Here is a 22,099-nt window from a genome sequence, read left to right on the forward strand (position 1 = left end):
ACACCACCACCGTCCCTGACTCGACCCGGTCACCATTACGCACGTGTTTTTGGCTGGGGACGTGGGCGGAGCTTTCGTCGTCTCGGGTCGAAGCTTCTCTCCGAGGAGGGGAGGAGAGCATTTCCTCCAGCCAATGAGCGGAGGGCGAGCACTACCCATGCACCCCAGCCAATCGGGAGGCCGCCACGAGTCACCTGAGAACCCCTCGTCCAATCAGGAGATGAGTGGCCAGGAGAAGAAGCCCCTCTCACCAAAAGAGGAGATCGGTTTGGTCTGGACCAGTTTTTTGAAGAGACCGGGTGATCGTGGCGACGGCAGAGTGGTGAGCAGTCAATGGGACGATTGGCTTGGTCAACGAGGGTTCTGCAGACGATAGTTGCGACTGTGAGCGTACTGCAGACAGTCTGAGACAGTGGTGGTTGTGGTTGACTGGTCTCGTTCGGGGCCGTGGACTTCGGGTCGTGGGTTCGAGTCCCACCAGTGGTTTGGAGTCGGTGTGGCCGCACGAAGTGGACCGGTATCCCGGCCCGGCTTGACCGAGATATACCCATGGGGTCCAGTTTCTTTTTGGGTGTGTGTGTGTGTGTCCGTGGACCCAGTCTGTTAAGTAGAATTGTGTTAGTGCTTTCCTTTGCTTGTAAATTACCATTTCTTTATTCGTGATTAAGGCTGCTCTGTGTCTCCCTCCCTTATAAATAAACCCTCTTGTTAAATGTTCCTGTTCGTTGCCCGTGTTTTCTTCCATTGACCCAGCACGGTGCGGGTTTGAGGACTAGTAAGACCGTTCGTGCCGTAAGTTGTTCATTTGGACCGGCGCGGCTTTGGTAACTCCTGCTCGGTTACGCCGGATCCGAATCAGTAACAGCGACTCGGTCCAGACAAAGTCGGTTGAGGGTGTGGCTTCCCTGGTAGCTAGACTGCATGGGTACTTAGGTATATTGAAATTCAGCAATTAACCCTACCCCACACGGTCGAGGTATTGGCGTACATGGTTCTTAGGTGACCCGTCGACTCCGGAGTTATCTGGGGTGACGACCTATAAATTCCGGGTGTTCAGTGGGAGACGACTCCATTGCTCCATCTGGTGGTTGTTTATTGCCACCGACCCCTGGCCCACAACAATATATGTACATGTATATATACTGTATGTCTCTCTCTGTCGAGTGCAGCCTGTGGCTGCTGGTTGCATCATTGGTTGGGACGCAGCTATGCCGCTGATGCAGTGTCCCCCTTACCAGTACACTGGTACTCATTTTGCCAACCTCGGAAGGATTACAGGCTGAGTCAACCCCCTGGTGTATTAATTCAGCGGTCCAACGGGGCTTGAACCCAGGACCCTAGGATCCCAAGCCGCAACCCTAACCACTAAGCCAGGCTTATGTATATGTATATATGTGTACATATATGTATATGCCTGGTGTTGGGTCCATGGTGAGGGTGGTGGGCTTGGGATCTGAGAATCCTGAGTTCAAATCCCACTCAGCTGTTGAATTAAAACCAGGTGGGGTTGACTCTGCCTGTCATCCTTCGAAGGTCGGCAAAATGAGTGCCAGCTTGCTGGTATCCTGTGTCGGAGTGGCGACCCATCCAGGATTGTGCCCAATAGCCAAGGAGACTGCTTAGGCAGCACCAACGCTCTGCACAGAATATGGTCCCGATGGATGGATGGATATATATTGTTACGGATCTGGAAACCATTTGCATTCAACATACAGGTCCCAAAAGTTAGTTATGCCGTTAACTACATGTGAGACAGGTCATTTCCTTTTGTCTAGTGGGAGAATCAAAGGTGTGCATTGCGATGTCCTTTTCAGTCGGTTATTAAATCTTTACATCCAACGAACCCTTCAACGAATATCTTGAAACCACAAATCCTCCAACGCTACATCCAGCGGACTATCCAGCCTGCTACTGAGCAAGCGCTTCGCTCTCCCAACCCGAAACCCCGCCCAGGAAGGGCATGCCGTGGAACCCTGTCCAATCAAGGCAGACAATGTGGTGTGTGCTTCACGGAGCTCCGCCCCATACAAAGGCTCTTTTGTTCCCTTTCGTGGGTATTTAAGAGAGGGGCGCATCTGAAGAAAGAGGAGAAGTGCGAGAGCTGTGTGGAGTAATGAGAGAGAGAGGAGGTTTCGTGACCCTTCCGTCATCACCGCCACCGCCAGGAATACAAGTCAGTTGCGCGCCGTCTCCCGGGCATTCAACGTCGAGAAGTGGGTCCCGTCCGCGACCCTGATCTCTGCCGGGGACTCCGACTGCTCCACGCGGGTTCCTCCATGGGCACGAGCCCCCGAGCCGGACCACCATTGGCAGCTGCCGCACCGGGGAGCACCCCCCTACTTCCAGCGTACAGGTATCCCGCCGAATTGCCTTATTTGTCCCCTTCCGGTCTCTCTCCGGTATTGCTTAACCGGTACCAATTAGGGGACTCTAGGTTTTCCCTGCTGTCTATCCATCCTCTGTCCATCTCACCTGTGGTTTTTCCAGACTTTTTTTCCCCATACCCTTTAACAAATTCAACTGAAACTTGGTACGTGGCTTGATGATATGTTACACAAGTTCCAGTTTCAGGGCGTTTCAACAATTTTTCACAGAGTTATGCCCTTTTTGGACTTGGAAAATATCACATCGGTAGGAGACATGTATTGCAAAGCAATTCTCGCTCTTGTTTTGATGGTGTCTTCATTTTAGAATGCTCAATTACTGTTGGTTTGTTACATCATCAATAAACCTCCATGGCTGGAGGTTTGTTGATGTTCACTTGCCCTGAATCATCCCCAATGCTTTACATTCATTAGCTGGACAGCTGGCCTGACTCCACCACAATAAAATTATGCGCCACCATTGCATGAAGCAGCAAAGATTGGCAGGCCTCAGGTTTTAGGCCTGGGTGTTTGTCCATGGCCCAGTTGCAATTGGAATGATCCCAGGTATATAACCATGATGTATTATCTATGAATTTCAGCCATAGTCATCTTTTTGCTTCATGAATGTACATCAGGTTATTTTATAATATGAAATAGGCAAAGCCGAGAAACGAACGAAACATGGCAAGTTAAAAAGTTTTCTTCTTCTCCTTCATTTTGGTTCTGGTATCAGCTCGAGCATGCGTTAAACGCAAACACATTTTTATCCCACAAACATTCATTGGAACCCGTTGGGGACATGTATTCTCTCTTTTGTTTAATATAGTAGGACGTCATGAAGGATGCAAACAACAGGCACAAATAATTAATTTAAGGTGTTAAATAAGGTGGTGTACCTGGTGTTGGCGCAGTGGTTAGAGCAGCAGCTTGCGACCCAAAAGGTCCTGAGTTCAAGCCCAGTTAGGCCACAGAATATATATATATATATATATATATATATATATATATATATATATATATATATATATATATATATATATATATATATATATATATAAAAAGTTGTATAACACCAGGGGGTTGACTCAGCCTGTCATCCTTCCGAGGTCGGCGAAATGAGTACCAGTGTACTGGGCCCGGTGTATGCCCCGGTTAGAATAGGTGTACCAAATCCCTGTGTGTCGTATGAGGTGACCAGGGTTGCGTCAGGAAGGGCATCCGGCGTAAAAACCGATGCCAAATCATTATGTGGACAACAAAAAGCATTTCCATACCGGATCGGTCGAGGCCCGGGTTACCAACGACCGCCACCGGTACCGGTGGTCAGCAGGGTACCAGTGGAAATTGTATTACTGCTGGGCAAAGGAGGAGAAAGAGAGGGGGAAGGTGAGTCCGGAGGCAGTGGGAGAGGGGGAAGGGTAGAAGTGTGGAGGTGAGAGTTGGAACTCTGAATGTTGGGACGATGACTGGCAAAGGGTGAGAGTTGGCTGATATGATGGAGAGAAGAAAGGTGGACATACTGTGTGTACAAGAGACCAAGTGAATGGAGAGTAAGGCTAGGAGCATTGGAGGTGGTTTCAAACTGTTCTACCATGGTGTGGATGGGAGGAGAAATGGTGTCGGGATAATCCTGAAGGAAGAGCATGTCAAGAGGGTATTGGAGGTGAGGAGAGTGTCGGACCGAGTGATGAGTGTGAAGTTGGAAATTTAAGGGGTGATGATGAATGTCATCAGTGCATATGCCCCACATATGGGGTGTGAGATGGAGTATATAAAGAAGATTTCAGGAGTGAGTTAGATGAAGTGGTGGTGAGTGTATCCAAGGATGAAAGAGTGGTGATTGGAGCAGATTTCAATGGGCATGTTGGGGAAGGGAATAAAGAGGATGAGGAGGTGATGGGTAGGTACGGTCTGAATGAGAGGAATGTGGAAGGGCAAATGGTGGTAGAGTTTGCAAAAGTAATGGAAATGGCAGTATTAAATACGTATTTCAAGAAGAAGAAGGAACACAGGGTGACGTACAAGAGTGGAGGAAAGTGCATACAGGTGGATTACATCTTAAGCAGGAGATGCAACCTGAAAGAGATGAGAGACTGTAAGGTGGTGGCAAGGGAGAGTGTAGCTCGACAGCATCGATTGGTGGTCTGTAGGATGATTTTGGAGGTGAGGTTGAGGAAGAGAGTGAGGGCTGAACCAAGGACCAGGTGGTGGAGGCTGAAGGAGGAAGACTGTTGCGTGAAATTTAGGGACGAGGCGAGACAGGTGTTGGATGGTGGTAAATATGGGAGGGATGATTGGGCAACGAGAACAGAAGTGGTGAGGGAGATAGCTAGGAAGGTACTTGATGTGACATCTCGACAGAGGAAGGAAGATAAGGAGACTTGGTGGTGGAACGAGGAAGTACAGGAAAGTATAAGGAAGAAGGGGTTGGCGAAAAAGAAGTGGGATAGTCAGAGAGATGAAGAAAGTAGGCAGGAGTATAAGGGAGTGGCGGCGAAAGCCAAAGAGAGAGGTGGCAAAGGCTAAGAAAAAGGCATATGACGAGCTGTAAGAGGAGTTGGATACAAAAGAAGGGGAAAAGGATTTATACCGATTGGCAAGACAGAGGGACCGAGCTGGGAAGGATGTGCTGCAGGTAAGGGTGATAAAGGACGTAAATACGAATGTGCTGACGAGCGAGGAGAGTGTGTTAAGAAGGTGGATGGAGTACTTTGAGGAGCTGATAAATGAAGAGACAGAGAGAGAGAGAGAGAGAGAGAGAGAGAGAGAGAGAGAGAGAGAGAGAGAGAGAGAGAGAGAGAGAGAGAGAGAGAGAGAGAGAGAGAGAGAGAGAGATAGATATAGAGATAGAGATAGAGATAGAGATAGAGATAGAGATAGAGATAGAGATAGAGATAGAGATAGAGATAGAGATAGAGATAGAGATAGAGAGAGAGAGAGAGAGAGAGAGAGAGAGAGAGAGAGAGAGAGAGAGAGAGAGAGAGAGAGAGAGAGAGAGAGAGAGAGAGAGAGAGAGAGAGAAGGTTGGAAGAGGTGGAGATAGTGAATGAGGAAGTGGGGTGGATCAGTAAGGATGAAGTGAGGACTGCTATGAAGAGGATGAAAAGTGGAAAGGCGGTTGGCTCAGATGATATACCAGTGGAGGCATGGAAGTGCTTAAGAGAGATGGCAGTGGGATTGTTAACCAGATTGTTTAATGAAGTCTTGGAAAGTGAGAGGATGCCGGAGGAGTGGAGATTAAGTGTACTGGTTCCGATTTTCAAGAATAAGGGTGATGTGCAGAGCTGTGGAAATAACAAAGGGATAAAGTTGTTAAGCCACACCATGAAGTTGTGGGAAAGAGTAGTGGAAGCTTGGTTGAGAGGAGAGGTGATGATCTGTGAGCAGCAATATGGGTTTATGCCAGGAAAAAGCACCACTGATGCGATGTTTGCTTTGAGAATGTTGATGGAGAAGTATAGGGAAGGCCAGAAGGAGTTACATTGTGTGTTTGTGGATTTAGAGAAAGCTTATGATAGGGTGCCAAGAGAGGAGTTGTGGCATTGTATGAGGAAGTCAGGAGTGGTGGAGAAGTATGTGAGGATCGTGCAGGATATGGATGAGGACAGTGTGACAGCGGTGAGGTGTGCGGTAGGAATGACGGACCGGTTTAAGGTAAAAGTGGGATTGCACCAAGGATCGACTCTGAGCCCTTTCCTGTTTGCAATGGTGATGGACAGGTTGACGGACGAGATCAGACTGGAGTCTCCATGGACTATGATGTTCGCGGATGACATCATGATCTGTAGGGAGAGTAGGGAGCAGGCTGAGGCGAGCCTTGAGAGGTGGAGATACACACTGGAGAGAGGGGGAATGATAGTCAGTCAGAGTAAGACGGAGTACATGTGCTTAAATGAGAGGGAGGGTGGTGGTATAGTGCGGTTGCAAGGAGTTGAGGTGGGGAAGGTGGATGGGTTTAAATACTTGGGATCAACTGTCCAAAGTAACGGAAAGTGTGGGAGAGAAGTGAAAAAGAGAGTGCAGGCAGGATGGAGTGGGTGGAGAAGAGTTGCAGGAGTGATTTGTGACAGAAGGGTAGCTGCAAGAGTGAAGGGGAAAGTATATAAGATGGTAGTGAGACCAGCTATGTTGTATGGTTTGGAGGCGGTGGCACTAACAAAACGACAGGAAGCAGTGCTGGAGGTGGCAGAGTTAAAGATGCTGCGATTCTCGTTGGGAGTGACGAGGATGGACAGGTTAAGGAATGAGTAAATTAGAGGGACTACGCAGGAAGGACGGTTTGGAGACAAAGTGAGAGAGGCATGATTGAGATGGTTTGGACATGTGCGCAGGAGGGAAGCGGAGTATATCGGGAGAAGGATGCTGAAGATGGAGCCGCCAGGCAGGAGAAGAGGAATGCCAAAGAAGAGGTGAATGGATGCGGTGAGGGCGGACATGCGGATGGTTGGAGTGTCACTGGAAGATGTGGAGGATAGAGCGAATGGAGACGGTTGATCCGCTGTGGCGACCCCTAATGGGAGCAAGCTGAAAGAAGAAGAAGAAGAAGAAGAAGAAGAAGAAGAAGAAGAAGAAGAAATAAAGTGGTGTAAAAGACAGCGACTCAAAAGTCCGTCAACTTCCGATTACAGTTTTTTTTTTCCTCCAGCCTTTAAATTTGTCTTTCATTTCAATTGAATTATATACTTGAACACTGTTGAACACAAATTGCCTTCTTGACACTTCCAAAAACCTCCAGTTTTTGCAGTACTTGGCAAAATATTATTCCATTTTATGCCATCTCGGCCAATCAAATAAGCCGCTTGCACAACCAATCAAACCCTACCTGTGAAACGCCAATATCGAAATTCAGGCGAAACTGCGGCTCATTGGGGGTGTTCTGTGAACCATCTGGATTGGCATGTACTGGGCTTTATCTCATTCGTAGGACATTTTGAATGCCCCATGTTGCATAATTATCAATGTGTCATCCCATAGCGTCGGTACTGCCTTTGCAGTCTCTTCACAAGGACAAGGGTTACTCTGGGTCATTTGCCGTTGTTTTCCCAACAACGTTGTTTTCATTAATTTGTATTTAGTTCAGGATGCCAGCGATAACTCGCCTACTCTCTGGTAAAGACATCTTGGATTTTTGACTTCCACCAAATACCAGTCCTGGCGGACGAGGCTTAATCTCCAGGTTGACGGCACATACATTGATACATCGCCCTGTATGTGAAACACCAGGGTGACAATTTATAGCTTTCTGCAAAACACCAGGGTGACAGTTTGTAGTTATAGGTCACTGATTTGAACCTTACCCTCACTTAAAGGAGGCACTGGATCAGAGACACAAGATGCAGCCTTTAGAGAATGATGCGCAACTGTGGGCCTAACTCATAATTGACTCCTTTCCCCCAATCCGGGTCACCATACTCATCAGATGTAACATATTGTTGTAGATATTGTTGCGGACGACCGCCTTTAGACCAATTGCGGCCGCGCACGCCCACCAAACGTGGAAATCTAGTCGCAGCTTCCGGATCAACGCCGAAACCCAGATACGGATGTTTTTAACACACCATAAACCAGCCGACACTTCTGTCCACGTGCTACAGGGTCGATCGCCGAATTGTCGATGTACCTAATTATTCGCGCAGACAGAAATGCCGGGAGTTTATACCTCGACGGGACCTGCATGAAAACGAGCCGCTTAAGCAGCTCGTTCCATTTGCAATTGCCGAGCAGTTTTATATCGCCAAGTCCCGTCGGACCAGATGTATGTTTTATCGGCTTATATTCAGCCAGCTAATATTCCGAACGCATCATGGCAGTCAATGGCAGAAAGTGACACAACGAGCAGGTTAACATTAAAATAAACCAATGTCACCCCCACGGTGACCAGTATCTTGCCAAAATGTGAACATGAGTGACTTATTTATTCGATTAAAGTTATTCAAAAAATAAGGGTTTCGTCGACTTTGATGCTTGACCTTTTTGTGACCTTGACCTTTGACCTTTATATTTTCGTACGGTTAATGGTATCTCTCCAGGACCGTTGTACATGAAATATCAAGAGATTTTGATGAGAACTGAGGAAATAAAATTTTCATGAAAAATCCCTTTTTTTGTCATGACGTCATCAAATGATGTCATAGCATCAAACTTTTGACAGATCTGGAAAGCACTTATCAAGCGCTTTCATATGAGGTATTACTCGATATGGTATCTAAGATTTCAAAATTTGACCTTGGGGTCAAAAACTTTCGACCTCCAGCGCTAACCATGAAGGTCAAGGCCGATCGCCACCAAAAATTAATCAGCTGAGCGCCAGACCATGAACTATACTCCCATGAAGTTTGAAGATGATCCGATCAAAATTACTCAAAAAATAAGGGTTTCGTCGACTCCCCTGATTTGCGACAAAGTGACCTTGACCTTTGACCTTGACCTTGAAAATTTAATGCGCTGAAAGGGACCTCTATAGGACTCTGATATGCAAAGTTACAAAAATTTCCAATGATAACTGTGCTCTGCAGAGTGATCGATACATGATTACAGACAAAAATAAATAAATAAATAAAAAAACATACAAGCTGACTAACATATCTTGCAAAAACTTCGTTTTGGCAAGATAAAAATGGGGACATTTATTTTAAACGCACATATGCAATGAATGGGGGAATGGGACAGGACACGAGCAAAAACCTACAGCGGATGTCTATTGTTATGTACACAAGCATACACTTAATCTTAGGTAGACAAGGCACCACAGACTTTCATCCAAAACCCCAAAAAGAAAGAACCGGGCTCGTGAGCCTTTATAATTGCTTGGAGCCGGGATGACCGAAGGGGCTCCGAGATACCGAGCGGGCGGCCTGGCTACCCTCGTGGTGACTCACTGGATCCTGGTTCGGCGACCCTCGGTGTCTGTGCCCGGACCCCCAAGCTCCGACTGGCTCCCTTGGTTGTCCGGCCTCCTCTGCGGCCTGGTCTAGTCGACGACGCGCTGGAGGAGTGAATGGGTCTCGACTCAGGCCTCCTGGTTGCGCCGGCGAAACCCAGCAAACCAACTGCCCGAACTCCGAACTCTCCAGTTCTCAACGGGGCGTCTCTCCACTCCCACTGCCAACCGCAAGCCATGAACTCCAGCGCAGCACAAACTCGAGCGCTCTCCCAACTCCACTCTGACTCCAGACTCCAGACTCCAGACTCTCCAATGGCCCAGCCCAACTCGCTTCTCGGTGTTCCAGCACAGCTCTTTTTCGGGTCCAGGGGTGCTCGCTCTTTTACCTTCGACCATTCACCCCTGGCTGGCTCCGCCCCTCTCACTTTCGATTGACCAGCTCTTTCAGAGGGTAACGCCATTTTGATCCGATCTTGCTGTCAAACGTGGCCGTGTTAGAGATCACCGTCAAAATGTGGCCGTGTTGGAGATCACCGGCAAACGTGGCCGTGGGTTGTCATTGTTGTGGTTGTTGTTATTGTTATTGTTGTTGTTATTGTTATTGTTAAAATAAAGATAGACTAGAACGGGCACTCAGTAGAGCGCATACCTTCGCCAACGCTACATTTTGCCCCCCCTCCCCCAGAAACCGTTGATTGTGATGGTATTTAATCCCATACCATATGTGTTATGATGGCTTAAAAACATTAAATTTCCTGTGTCATATCGTATATCACAAGATTGGGCATTGAATTCACAACATTTTGGCATTGGTTACATGCAAATTGGATAAAAATCGACCGCACTATGGCAAAATGACCATTTTGACCTTTTCATGACCTCGACCTTGACCTTTGTACTCTTAATTTCGTAATTGGTATTAGAGTGTGGGGAACAGAACAGTCAACATTTTGGTGTTGGTTTCATGCAAATCGGATAAGAATTGACCGTGTTATGACTAAAACCGCACATTTTGCAATGTCGTGACCCCCCCCCGACCTTTGACTCCCAACCGCTAATAAGGGTTATTACGTCATTGTGTCATGTCACATATCACAAGATGGGGCATTGAATTCTGAGCATTTTGGCATTAGTTGCATGCAAATTGGATACAAATTGACCACACTATGGTAAAAAGACGATTTTTGACCTTTTCATGACCTTGACCTTTGACCCGATCGCTCCCAAAATCTAATCAAATGGTCCTCGGATAATAACCAATCATCCCACCAAATTTGCTGCGATTCAGTTCAATACCTTTGGAGTTATGCGAATAACAAACAAACAAACAAACAAACAAACACATATTCACAAATAAATAAATAAATAAATACACAGCGATCAAAACATAACCTTCGCAACAAAGTTTGCGAAGGTAAAAAGAATAACACTACCTCAAAGATGCACAGCCCGGCACACGAACAATCCCGTTACACATTGGTGGGGAAATCTAACCTGAAACACACACTTACCGAAATAACTGACCTCTGGGGAAACCTGAATGGTGTTCTGTGAATTTACACAACCGTAACAACATAAATATCCATCATGTGGTTAACCTACTCACCTGTTGCTCACTCATATAGTAATCATAGGCATCTCGAAGGGGCTGTACCATCACTGGCTCAATTTGAGGGAAGATCTAAGGGTCAAGGATGGTGAAATGGTTCAAAGATTAAGGGTATAAACTGTATGTAAAAAGCAAAGTCATTTGAGTCGATAGTACCATTTTGCTGCCTATTAATTTTAGAGTATTTAAAATGTCGATAACCATGGTTATCAGTTAATGATTATTCTGAGCTCGGGAGATGTATGACCATATGTTTGAATTTAATATTGCTTGATTTACACCTCGACTATGATGGTAGTGTTGAAGTCTGGTGTCTTTGTCGGTCGTTTTCTTCTCACATGTGAAACACCTCGAGGGTGGAATTGTGCCATTTTTGTGGGTGTAATATGTGAATCAACCTGTGAGGGCATTTAAATTATTTCCAACAGAGACACACGCCTAAGAGGGTGAGGTGAGTAAATATTCAGGGCACCGGTTAAAGGTGCATTAGGATGTCCCAAGACGTGAAGGAGGGGTGTGCTTCAAGCTTCTGTTTTAGCACTGAGGCGCCAGGGCACGGATGTTACTACAATAAGGTGATGAAGTAAGAGCTGCCTAAAGCAGGTGCACAGGAGATGGCTCTGTCATTGGATGAAGCCTATTGGCCTGGCCAATGATGATCAAATAGACAATGGCACTGATTGTCCTGTTCATGGATGAGCTAATGGTCGGTAGTGCTGTTGATTTAGCGTGCCAAAGTAGGTGGCAAGACAAAGTGTTAAGAGAACGTAAGCTGGGTATTATTGAATGGACAAATATTATGTTGAATGTGAGGGTGCAAGGTTGGAAAGTGTATCTGCTGTGGAGCAGCTGTTGAGCCCAGGTTACGTTCAAGCTCTATCCTATACTCCTATGCTGGATCTGTGCTTCACTCAGTTCAGGTGGAAGGACTCTGGGGGTGTGTTCAGTTACCAAGTTTCTTGTAGAGCACTCACCAAGTGGGTAAAGCACTCAAGCAAGCACTCTATTCAAAACCGTTGATAAGGAACAACTGGCTTGGCAAGTGCTAGCTAGCTACTTGGTAAATGAACACACCCTGAGCTAGTTGTGCTACTGCTGGATGCCTGGTTGTTACACTTTGTCACAAAATATCTGAGAGCTTTGAATGCTCATGGAATTTGCCAACTCTCGACTTGTGCTTGTTTTTACTCGACACGGATGATACGGATCATATGGATAATATATCTCTATCTCTCTCTCTCTCTCTCTCTCTCTCTCTCTCTCTCTCTCTCTCTCTCTCTCTCTCTCTCTCTCTCTCTCTCTCTCTCTCTCTCTCTCTCTCTCTCTCTCTCTCTATCTCTATCTCTATCTCTATCTCTATCTCTATCTCTATCTCTATCTCTATCTCTATCTCTATCTCTATCTCTATCTCTCTATCTCTCTATCTCTCTATCTCTCTATCTCTCTATCTCTCTATCTCTCTATCTCTCTATCTCTCTATCTCTCTATCTCCCCCTCTCTCTCTGGTTATGGACAAACATTATCCATATCTGATATGGCCTCTATTCAAATAGAGAGCCTCGATTTGAAAATGACTGGACACATTTATTTCATTTTGCCACATGAAGGCAATACTATTTTGGCATGAGGCATGGCAAATGATTTTAGGATCAAAGCCAAAAGTCATGGGACAATTATTTGAAAGAATAAATACAAGATTGTTTTATTCTTTAATGCTTTCCACATGTGTTTTCTTCATGATTTTGGGAAACATTATATATTTATATACACTTTACCATCTCCACGACCAACACACAACTGTTGATTATTTATCTATTTATTTATACACTCTTTACTATCACCGCTATCGACATACCACCTTCAATTATTTATGTTTTCATATGCACTTAACTATCAGCATTACCAATATACCACCTTAAGCTTGGTGTTGGCTTTGTGGTTGGGGTGGCTGGCTTGGGATCTTTAGGGTCCTGAGTTTGAGCCCCATTGGATTTAAACCAGGTGGGGTTGACTCAGCCTGTCATCCTTCTGAGGTCAGTGAAATGAGTACCAGTGCACTGGTAGGGGGGCACAGCATCAGTGGCATTGTCGTGTCCCAATAAAATGATACCTACTTGGCAGCCAAGCTGCCATATGCATGAAGAAGAAGGAGTACCACCTTGAATAATTATTTATTTATGTACACTTTACAATCCCCAATACCTCCAATCCACTGCAATTATTTATTTATATACTTTTTACCATTATACGACCTACTACGTACCACTGCAAAAAAATTATTTATTTATATACCTTATACCATTGACCGACTTACATTCCAAATTGAAGTATGTCATTATTCATGTACACTTTACCATCTCCACGACTGACATACTTATTTATTTATTTCCATGTAAATAAGTAAATAGAATAACACATCCCATTTTTCATTTATGGTTGGGGGCTATGTCCTCGATGAGGACTTGCATCCTTGTTTGTGTCTCGGGTTTCTATACTTTGTCCAACTCGCTCAAACCATGTAATTTTGACTGACACCTGACCCACTGATCACCTTACAACAAGGACAAGGAAATCCAACACAGGTGGAGGCCATTCAGCCCATCATGCCTGCACGAACACCACACCAACCCAAGAAAGAAAATGGGAAAAAAAAATGTTTTTAATTAATGAAAATTTTTTTTTATTTTGTTGTCATTTTTTTAGCAGCGTCTCGCGTAGTGAACGCTGCTCTCAGAACGCTCGGCGTTGTTGTTGTTGTTGTTGTTCTTCTTCTTCTTCTGAAGACAAAACCTTTACATTCGGACTCAGCTCTTTTATATACATGATCCGGATCTCCTTAAATACTAAACACCTGTACACATCCTCGCATTGAGGGTGCCTTTTGAGAGCGTCTATCATGAACTTCTAAATATATTCGAACATTTGCTTTAAAGTTTCGAAAAGTTCACGTTACTATTTAAAGATTATTCCATTTAATGTATTGTAAATTCGTAAATACATTATTTATTTCATAAATACGTAAATACGTAAATACGGGTCTCGCTATTGGCTTAATCAAGGCACGTGACAAAATATCGGAAGTTGCTGTTGTTTTTGTTTGTTTGTTTTTTAGCCGACAAAACCTTTAGGATGCTGCTCTTGGACACATTTGTCCTTGTTTTTCCTTTCTTTTCTTCCCCATGGAGAGGGGACATGGACTTGGTTAAAAACACACATCAACCACACAACCCCCCTCAACAAGACCCCCACAAACAGCTCTCCGTTCACAATCACCCATCAATACTCAAACTACCTAAAAGTCTTATCAACATCCCTATACCCATCTATCTCTATAACTTCCAGGTACCTATCTAAATCTAATTTAAATTTATCTCCTTTTTCTGCTGCCACTACCTTTCCAGGGAGACCATTCCATGCGTTAAGTACTCTGAGTGAAAGACCGCTACCTTACTACCATCTTAACTCTCCTATTCTTTACTCTCAGGCTATGGCCTGTCACTGGTTCTGTCACTGTCTACTCTGTTGAATAATTCATCTGCACTTATTTTATCGATACCTTTCATTTTCTTAAACATCTCTATTGTACCTCCTCGTAACCACCTCCTTTCTAGTGTATAAAGCCCTGTCTTCTTCAACCGCTCCTCATAGCTGAGTCTAGCTCAGCCCGGAATCAATCTACGAGCCCTACGCCGAACCTTCTCTATGGCATCTATGTCCTTCCGGAAATGTGGTGACCAAAACTGCACACAATATTCTAGATGTGGCCCTCACTAAATTCCTGTACAATGTTAACACCACCTCTTTTGATTTATAATTGCCCCCCCCCTCCTTATACAGCCAGAAACCCTATTTGCTTTACCTATAGCTGCCTGGCACTGTGCTGCCTGCTTACCTCCCATATCTATTACCATCCCCAGATCCTTCTACTGTGTGACATGCTCCAAAATTACCCCTTGTATCCTGTAATCTCTATTTTCATTGTTTTTCCCATCCCCAACACCTTACACTTGATCAGGTTAAATTCCATCTGCCAGTCTTTTGGCCAATCCATACAAGTATCAATACTCTCTTCTATCTGTTCACCACCCCCTCTGCTATCTACCTTACCTCCAAACTTTGTGTCATCCGCAAATTTGGAAAGCATACTCTTTACCCCATTATCCAAATCGTTGATGTGAATATTGAATAGTAATGGTCCGAGTACTGATCCTTGAGGTACCCAGCTACTTACATCCTCCCAGCAAGACATCCTCCCACTCACAGCCACTCTTTGCTTCCCATCACCAAGCCAGTTTGCAATCCAATTAGCTACCTGAGCAACCACTCCACAAGACCTCACTTTGGCTATCAACCTCTGATGGGGCACCTTATCAAATGCCTTCTTAAAGTCTAGACATACTTTGTGCACTGCCTTTCCCTCATCCACTCAATTAGACACTGCTTCATAGAACTCTAAAAGATTTGTGAAACAAGAACTACCTTTGGTAAACCCATGCTGACTACCTTTACCTAGTTTGTACTTGTTTAAATGGTTCCTCATCCGGTCTTTAATTAATGTCTCCAACACCTTCCCCACACCTGAAGTCAAACTAACAGGTTTATAGTTTCCCAATTCTTCTCTGGATCCTTTCTTAAATAATGGTGTTACATTTGCTACTTTCCAATCCTCCGGTACCTGTCCTGACTCCAGTGAGCGATTGAAAATATCCGTTAACATCTTGCTTACCTGCTCGGCCACCTCCCTCAATACTCTCGGTTGTTATTCCGTCTTTGGCTTTAAACTGTGATTTAAACGATGAGTCTTGTGACTCTTAGATCACCTTAGCCATGCTAAAGATCACCTTGAGCTTTATTTTGGCGATCGAGGTAATTAAGGACTTTAAATTGTTGGCAATGAGCTGGTTTATTTGACTTTAAGGAAGTACTTCACTCCCACACCTCCCTCCACCCAACTCATGGCTATATTATCCAAATTGTGCAACTGAATGGTACTGGAACATTGAGGCATGAAAGGCCAACTTCAAGGCAGAAATTTCAAAATTGTGACTGGAATCTTTCATGGGTGCTGTTCGTACTTTCATGACGGCTTCAAACATTGGCAACAGCATGTGCTTGATGAACCCGATCTGTGCCCCGGGTTTTGTCACCTTCTCACGGTCCATGAAAGGTGCCACTGGAAGCCCCTCTCGCTTCTCGCGATCGCCCTGGAATCATCAATGGAGAAATAAATGCAAATCATGGAAATAAAGCAATGAGATGGTTTCCATCATCGGTCAAATAATGATTTGTAAAGTTTTTATACTAGTCTCCGAATAAGTATAATATGAGCTCCCTTCCAAGGAACTTCAAACACAAGAGGAGGCCAATGAGCCCATCAAAGCATGTGCAATGGTTGCAAACCTATGGTTGTTTCTCCATGCTCTATTCTTTCATTCAATGCTTAGTATCAAGCAAGTAAGCAGTACGTACCATTTCTAAAGGATATGCCATGACTCGGATGGCATCAAGTTCAAACCACCGACCCCCCCAGACTCAGAGTGGACAATTCTAACCATTATACCACCGAGTCTAAGTTTTCATACTCAGGCTCTAAACAAGAAGAACTTCACAGGTAATTTGAGTTTATGGATCAGAAATGAATGTTGTGACACCTTCCATCTTAACGAAATCTTGACTCCCAGCGATCATATTCAGGTTAGTATGCTTTCACTCAGTCATTATCATCATCTTTCTTTATGGTGTTCATTGCTGCCCAAGCAAGGCAAAAGTTACACTGGGTGTTTTTCCGTCACCTTCTCATCAGCCAGGGCAGGGATATATTTGGCCAGGCCGGTGCCAGCAATAGCTCACCTACTCTTCATGAAGCACACAGTGGAATCTTTAACCTCCATAAACTAATGGCAGCGGATGGAACATCCTATTTAACGTCCGTCCAAGGGATGGCACACCCATTGATTTAACCTCACCCTGCCTGTGAAAAACCAGGATGACAGTTGATAGCTGGGCCGAGATTCAAACCCAGGATAGACAGCTCTGAGGAGAGTGTGGACAGCTCTACGCCATTATTTTCATTATTATACTGAAGGGTTTAATACCTGCATAAAATACTCCTCCAGAAGGCAATCCAGCCATGGTTGGGCCACAGACATGGGTCGTACTTCATTGGAAATATCACAGCATTTAATGAGGACCATTTTCAGCTGCAAAACACAAATAGGGAAGCACAAAGAACACTACCATGAGACAAGCACAGCTTGCTCTTAAGTACCGAAAATCCAGTCCGAAGAGATTCCCACCATCATCAGTTCTGCACCCATACTTTTCGCCTTGCTGATCGATCATTGTCTTCCAATTTTAATATTCATTCGGTTATTTGAGATCTTTCGATATTTCTCTGATGATGGACCAAATAGCCTAAGTTGCCCGACCTACCACCTCCCAGCTTTAATCCCATCATACCATGGAAGCGTAGTGGATTAGATCATGGATGGGACACCTCAACAGAAGATCAGGTATCGCATGCCGAGCAATAGTAAGATTAGCTCATTTGGTTGCATGCTTACCTCCAAGCTGTCTGGTCATATCAATTTTCCTGCTGTGCAGTGGGGTTATGATGAAAAACGACTGTCTCCGTGCAGTATGAGTACAATGTACTACATCTTCTGCTGGCACTGTACCAGGCTGTTTTTCAGATGGGGATATACAGCTGCCTGTTCCATCTCCATTCAGATCGTGGGCATTAAAGATCCCACAATATTTCTCAAAAAGAATATGCAAATATGTGCATACAAATTTAACCCATCGAAGATTAAACAAGGTACAGAATACAAGTGATATATGTATATATATATATATATATATATATATATATATATATATATATATATATATATATATATATTGTGACGTTCACGGGACTTGAACAGTCCCTCCAATGTAGAATGAGCCGAAACGATGGAGGCGGTTTATTTATTTATAACCCAAACATGGCGGTTCTAATCGCTCTACCGCAAACGGGACGAGGAAGGTGGCACGAGTCGCTTTTCACTGAGTTGATGATGTTTATTCTTTTTTTATTATTACCAGAAATAACAAGACCCGGCAAGAGGAGGGATCCGGGGCGATCCGGGCGACAGTTCTCAATCCCTCTAAGGCACCAAGCACACACACACACACACACACACACACACACACACACACACACACACACACACACACACACACACACACACACACACACACACACACACACAACGTAGCTATTTCTGGTGGTCAGGCTGGACCGTGTTGTGGATGCAACTGTCCCTGGATCGGCGTCGGACGAGCCGGCCTTGCTCTCGTCAGGGGGGCAGGAGAAACCGCGGTGCTGTCGACCTCCTGGTCCTGGCCTAAGTCCGCCCACAGCCGCCAGGGAACCAGCTCCGGCGCCAAGCCGCGAGCAGGATAGGGAGGCAGGTCCGCCCGCCGCCCGACCCCGCACTCCGAGTCAGCAGAACCCCAGAGCCAACCAAAGCGAGGCACGAGGCTCGGCAAGGCTCCCAGACACGATCAAGAACACGATCGATTCAGCACAACAACCAGGACGCTCTCTGCCTCCACAGCTTCCACACCAAAAAAACACGATCTTTTTGGTTGTAATCTTCTTCCTCTTTTTTTTTCGACCCCGAACAGAACCTTTTTATCCTTCGTCCTCGTCACTCCCAATCGAGCCGTTTATGGGCCCACCGCCATCGCCTTCCGCCAATCGTGACCACGGGGCGGAGCCATCCGCTGCACTGTCCTGTGACGTCACGGCCAGTCTCCAGAGAATACCAAAAAGGGGTTTACGCAGACACACTTACCCTATCCCGTGTCCCTATCTAATTACGTGACAATTATCATCTCCCCCCTTGAAGAAATGAACATTTACTAGACAACTTATCACCACTGAATTGCTACTTATTACATCGAGATCCTGGTAAACTCGAACAGCATGGCATACCTAATTAAACATCCTAATTACCCTTTGAATGCATACCCCCCCCCCTCAAACGTAACAATATATATATATATATATATATATATATATATATATATATATATATATATATATATATGTAGATATACATATATGCAGTATATATACATATATATATATATATATATATATATATATTATATGCACATATATACATATGCAGTATATATACATATATATATATATATATATATATATATATATATATATATACACACATATATACATATACAGTATATATATACACACATATATACATATACAGTATATATACACACATGTATACATATTGTTGTGGTTACCAAATTCGCAAACCACCATTCAGGTCCCTAAGGTGAGATATCTCGGTAAGTATATGTGTAGTTAGGCCCAAACCCGTTGTCTAGAGGGAATAAATGTTATTCATGCGTGCTGCGACTCTTCAGGATAGCCGTTTTTCTTTTACTATCTTTATTTTGGACCAACCGCCATGATTACCACCGCCAACAGCGTCTCAACAGTCATCACAACATCAACCACCCACCGCGGCGCCGCTTCACCACAACAGCCACGACCTTGACCGTCAACCCTCGCAACCGTCGCATCGCCACCGTTCTTGCGCCGCTTGTGGGTACCGGTATTGGACTCGTGCAGGGCGCGCGCCGAACAGCGTGTACAAAACCACGGACTTTCCGCTCCAAAAACGGATCAAAAACGACACACGCCCACTTTTGTTCCGTCCAATCGGTGAGCGAGGGGCGATTTGGCCCCGCCTCCAGGGCGTTGGAGGGCGGTCGCTATATGCAAATTCATGGATCAAAATGCATTCACGCCCACTTTTTCTCGGACCAATGGGGAGCGAGGTGAAAGGTCGAAGGCAGGGGGTCAAAGGCGAAGCCACGGGGCTGATATAAGCGGCTGCGTTCGTCAGAAAAGTCGTCGTCGTGTGCGTTGGGGTTGAGTGTGCGTTGGAAGGAGTTCGCAGGAGGAAGAGTTCGGAGTTGGAGTCGGAGCGAAGAGGACGGAGCTGTGGAGAGGCGGCGGCGGCGAGGGCAGACGAGGGGGTGCTCGCGTCGGTGCCGGGAGCTGCACACCAGGGAGGCCGACGGCGCGACCTGGTCGAGGTGGAGACGCTCGTCGCGGGACCCGAGACGGAGTAAAAATCCTCCTTTCCCCGAGCATCAGCAACCCCCTCCTGTTTCCCCCCGCGCTGAGATAGTGCGACCAAGGGGGCCCCCTTCCCACCCCCTACCAGGCACTGTCCGCGAGGCCCGCGGAGTTGGGGCACCATCGCCGCTTCGCGCCTCATCATCAGACGGGTAGGCCCGACCCGGTCTCGGCCCCAGGCCCGCCTCATCCTGGAGGGTGGTTCTCTTTTCTTTTGCTTTGGGAATATGTGTTGTCGGCGCCGTCTGCGAAGTAGAATTGTATAAGTGTTGCCGTGTGCTCGGTAGTCGGTATTAGCTCTGCATTGTGTCTTCGCTTTTACATTTGCTTTTTGTGTAAAATTGCATTGTGTTTCTCTTCTTTTCTATGTGCTTTTGGTGGAATTGTATATGTGTGCTTTCCATTCATCGCGAATAAATGTGCTTTATGTTGAACTGTTTCCCGCTTCGCTACGTCATTTCTTTCATTGAATCCTCATCTTGCTTCACGTAAAGGGTTGGTAGTGGGCTGAATACGCCCGATAATTAATCGAACCGTCGAGGCCGACGATAACACCGCTCGGTTATCCCGATAGTACGGAACGGGTCGCTTAAGTGGCCCGTGTCCGAAGTCGACCTGCGGCGAGGTGCGATCGCCCAGTCTACCCTCCGTGTGGGTACTTAGGTAGGTCGAATTTGGCGAGCAACCCTATCCCACGCGGGGGCCGATTGGCTCGATCGCGGTGAGACCGAAAGGTCCACCCGTGACTGGTTCCCGGCGTTAGTCCGAGAGGGTCACGACTGGATTGTCCGTCCGGTGGGCGACGTGCCGCGATTCGAGTTACGTGGCCATCAGCACGCCGGCGGGCGCGAATCCGTAACAATATATATGCACATATATACATAAACAGTATATATACACATATACATAAATACATATATATATATATATATATATATATATATATATATATATATAAATATATGTATATATATATATATATATATATATATATATATATATATATATATATATATATATATATATATATATATATATATATATATATATATATATATATATATATATATATATATATATATATATATATATACGTATATATATATATACACGTATATATATATATATATATACACATATATATATATATATATATATATATATATATATATATATATATATATATATATATATATATATATATATATATATATATATATATATATATATATATATATATATATATATATATACACATATATATATATATATATATATATATATATGTGTGTGTTACGGTTCTAGGAACCGTATGCATACAAACATACAGTTGTCCTGAAGTTAGTTTTGCCATTAGTATATTATGTGCAGATATATCCCTCCCTTGTGTGTAGCGGGAGCGACACTGGGGTGCGTTGCGATGGGCTTTTAGTTCGGATTATAAATCATTTCTCCCCTTTTATTTTATTTCCCCTGTTGTTGGAGCCGCAGTACCTTCCTCTCGCTTGCTACTCTCGTTTGGGCTGGACAAGCGCTTCACCGCCTACTCGCCGAACCAGCGACTCGTTTTTAGAGGCAAAATCTTGCAGTAGTTCCTTCTTGGGGGGTCCTCATATGCATGGAGTGGACGGGCTTGTCCGCCTGGCCGAAACCCCGCCCAGAAAGGGCGGGTCCCATGAAGGCCCTGTCCAATCGGGATGGACGACGACGTCAGCTTCGCCAAGGCCCCTCCCCGCCCAGGGGGATCTATAAAGTACGAAGCAGTCCTCAGAGGAGGGTTGAGTGCTTGGAGTTCGTGGAGTTCGTAGTTGGATTTGAGGGTTCCTTTTTGGGGGGGTGGTTGAGTTGGTGGAAGGGTCTTGAGAAAGAAAGAAGGAAGGTCGTTGGTTCTTTGGTGGTTGGAGAGTTCGGTGGATTCGTTGGCGTTGTTGCAAAGTGTCTACTCACGTCTCTCCTCGGCGGCCCACGTTCTCCACTCAAGCTCCTTCACGGAAGCCCTGTCTCTCAATGGTGAAGAATCACTTAAAAAATTATAGTAGTCTGATCCAGATCCGGATCTTCACCAAAATCTAATCAGT

General features: G+C 45.1%; 1 protein-coding gene across 1 annotated transcript in view; it reads right to left on the minus strand.

Annotated features, from left to right (window-relative positions):
- The window catches only part of PDE9A (phosphodiesterase 9A), a 59,783-nt gene that overhangs the window by 3,838 nt on the left and 33,846 nt on the right, over nucleotides 1-22,099 (minus strand). Inside the window, exons 14-16 of the mRNA XM_085888771.1 lie at nucleotides 16,954-17,058; nucleotides 15,934-16,062; nucleotides 10,856-10,930 (exon numbers count right to left, since the gene is read on the minus strand). Of these exons, the coding sequence (XP_085744897.1) occupies nucleotides 10,856-10,930; nucleotides 15,934-16,062; nucleotides 16,954-17,058 (309 nt within the window). The remainder of the gene's footprint in view (nucleotides 1-10,855; nucleotides 10,931-15,933; nucleotides 16,063-16,953; nucleotides 17,059-22,099) is intronic.

This window comes from Eptatretus burgeri, chromosome 7 (genome assembly GCF_056783735.1).
Source record: "Eptatretus burgeri isolate ZD-2024b chromosome 7, Ebu_testis_v1, whole genome shotgun sequence".
NCBI lineage: Eukaryota > Metazoa > Chordata > Myxini > Myxiniformes > Myxinidae > Eptatretus > Eptatretus burgeri.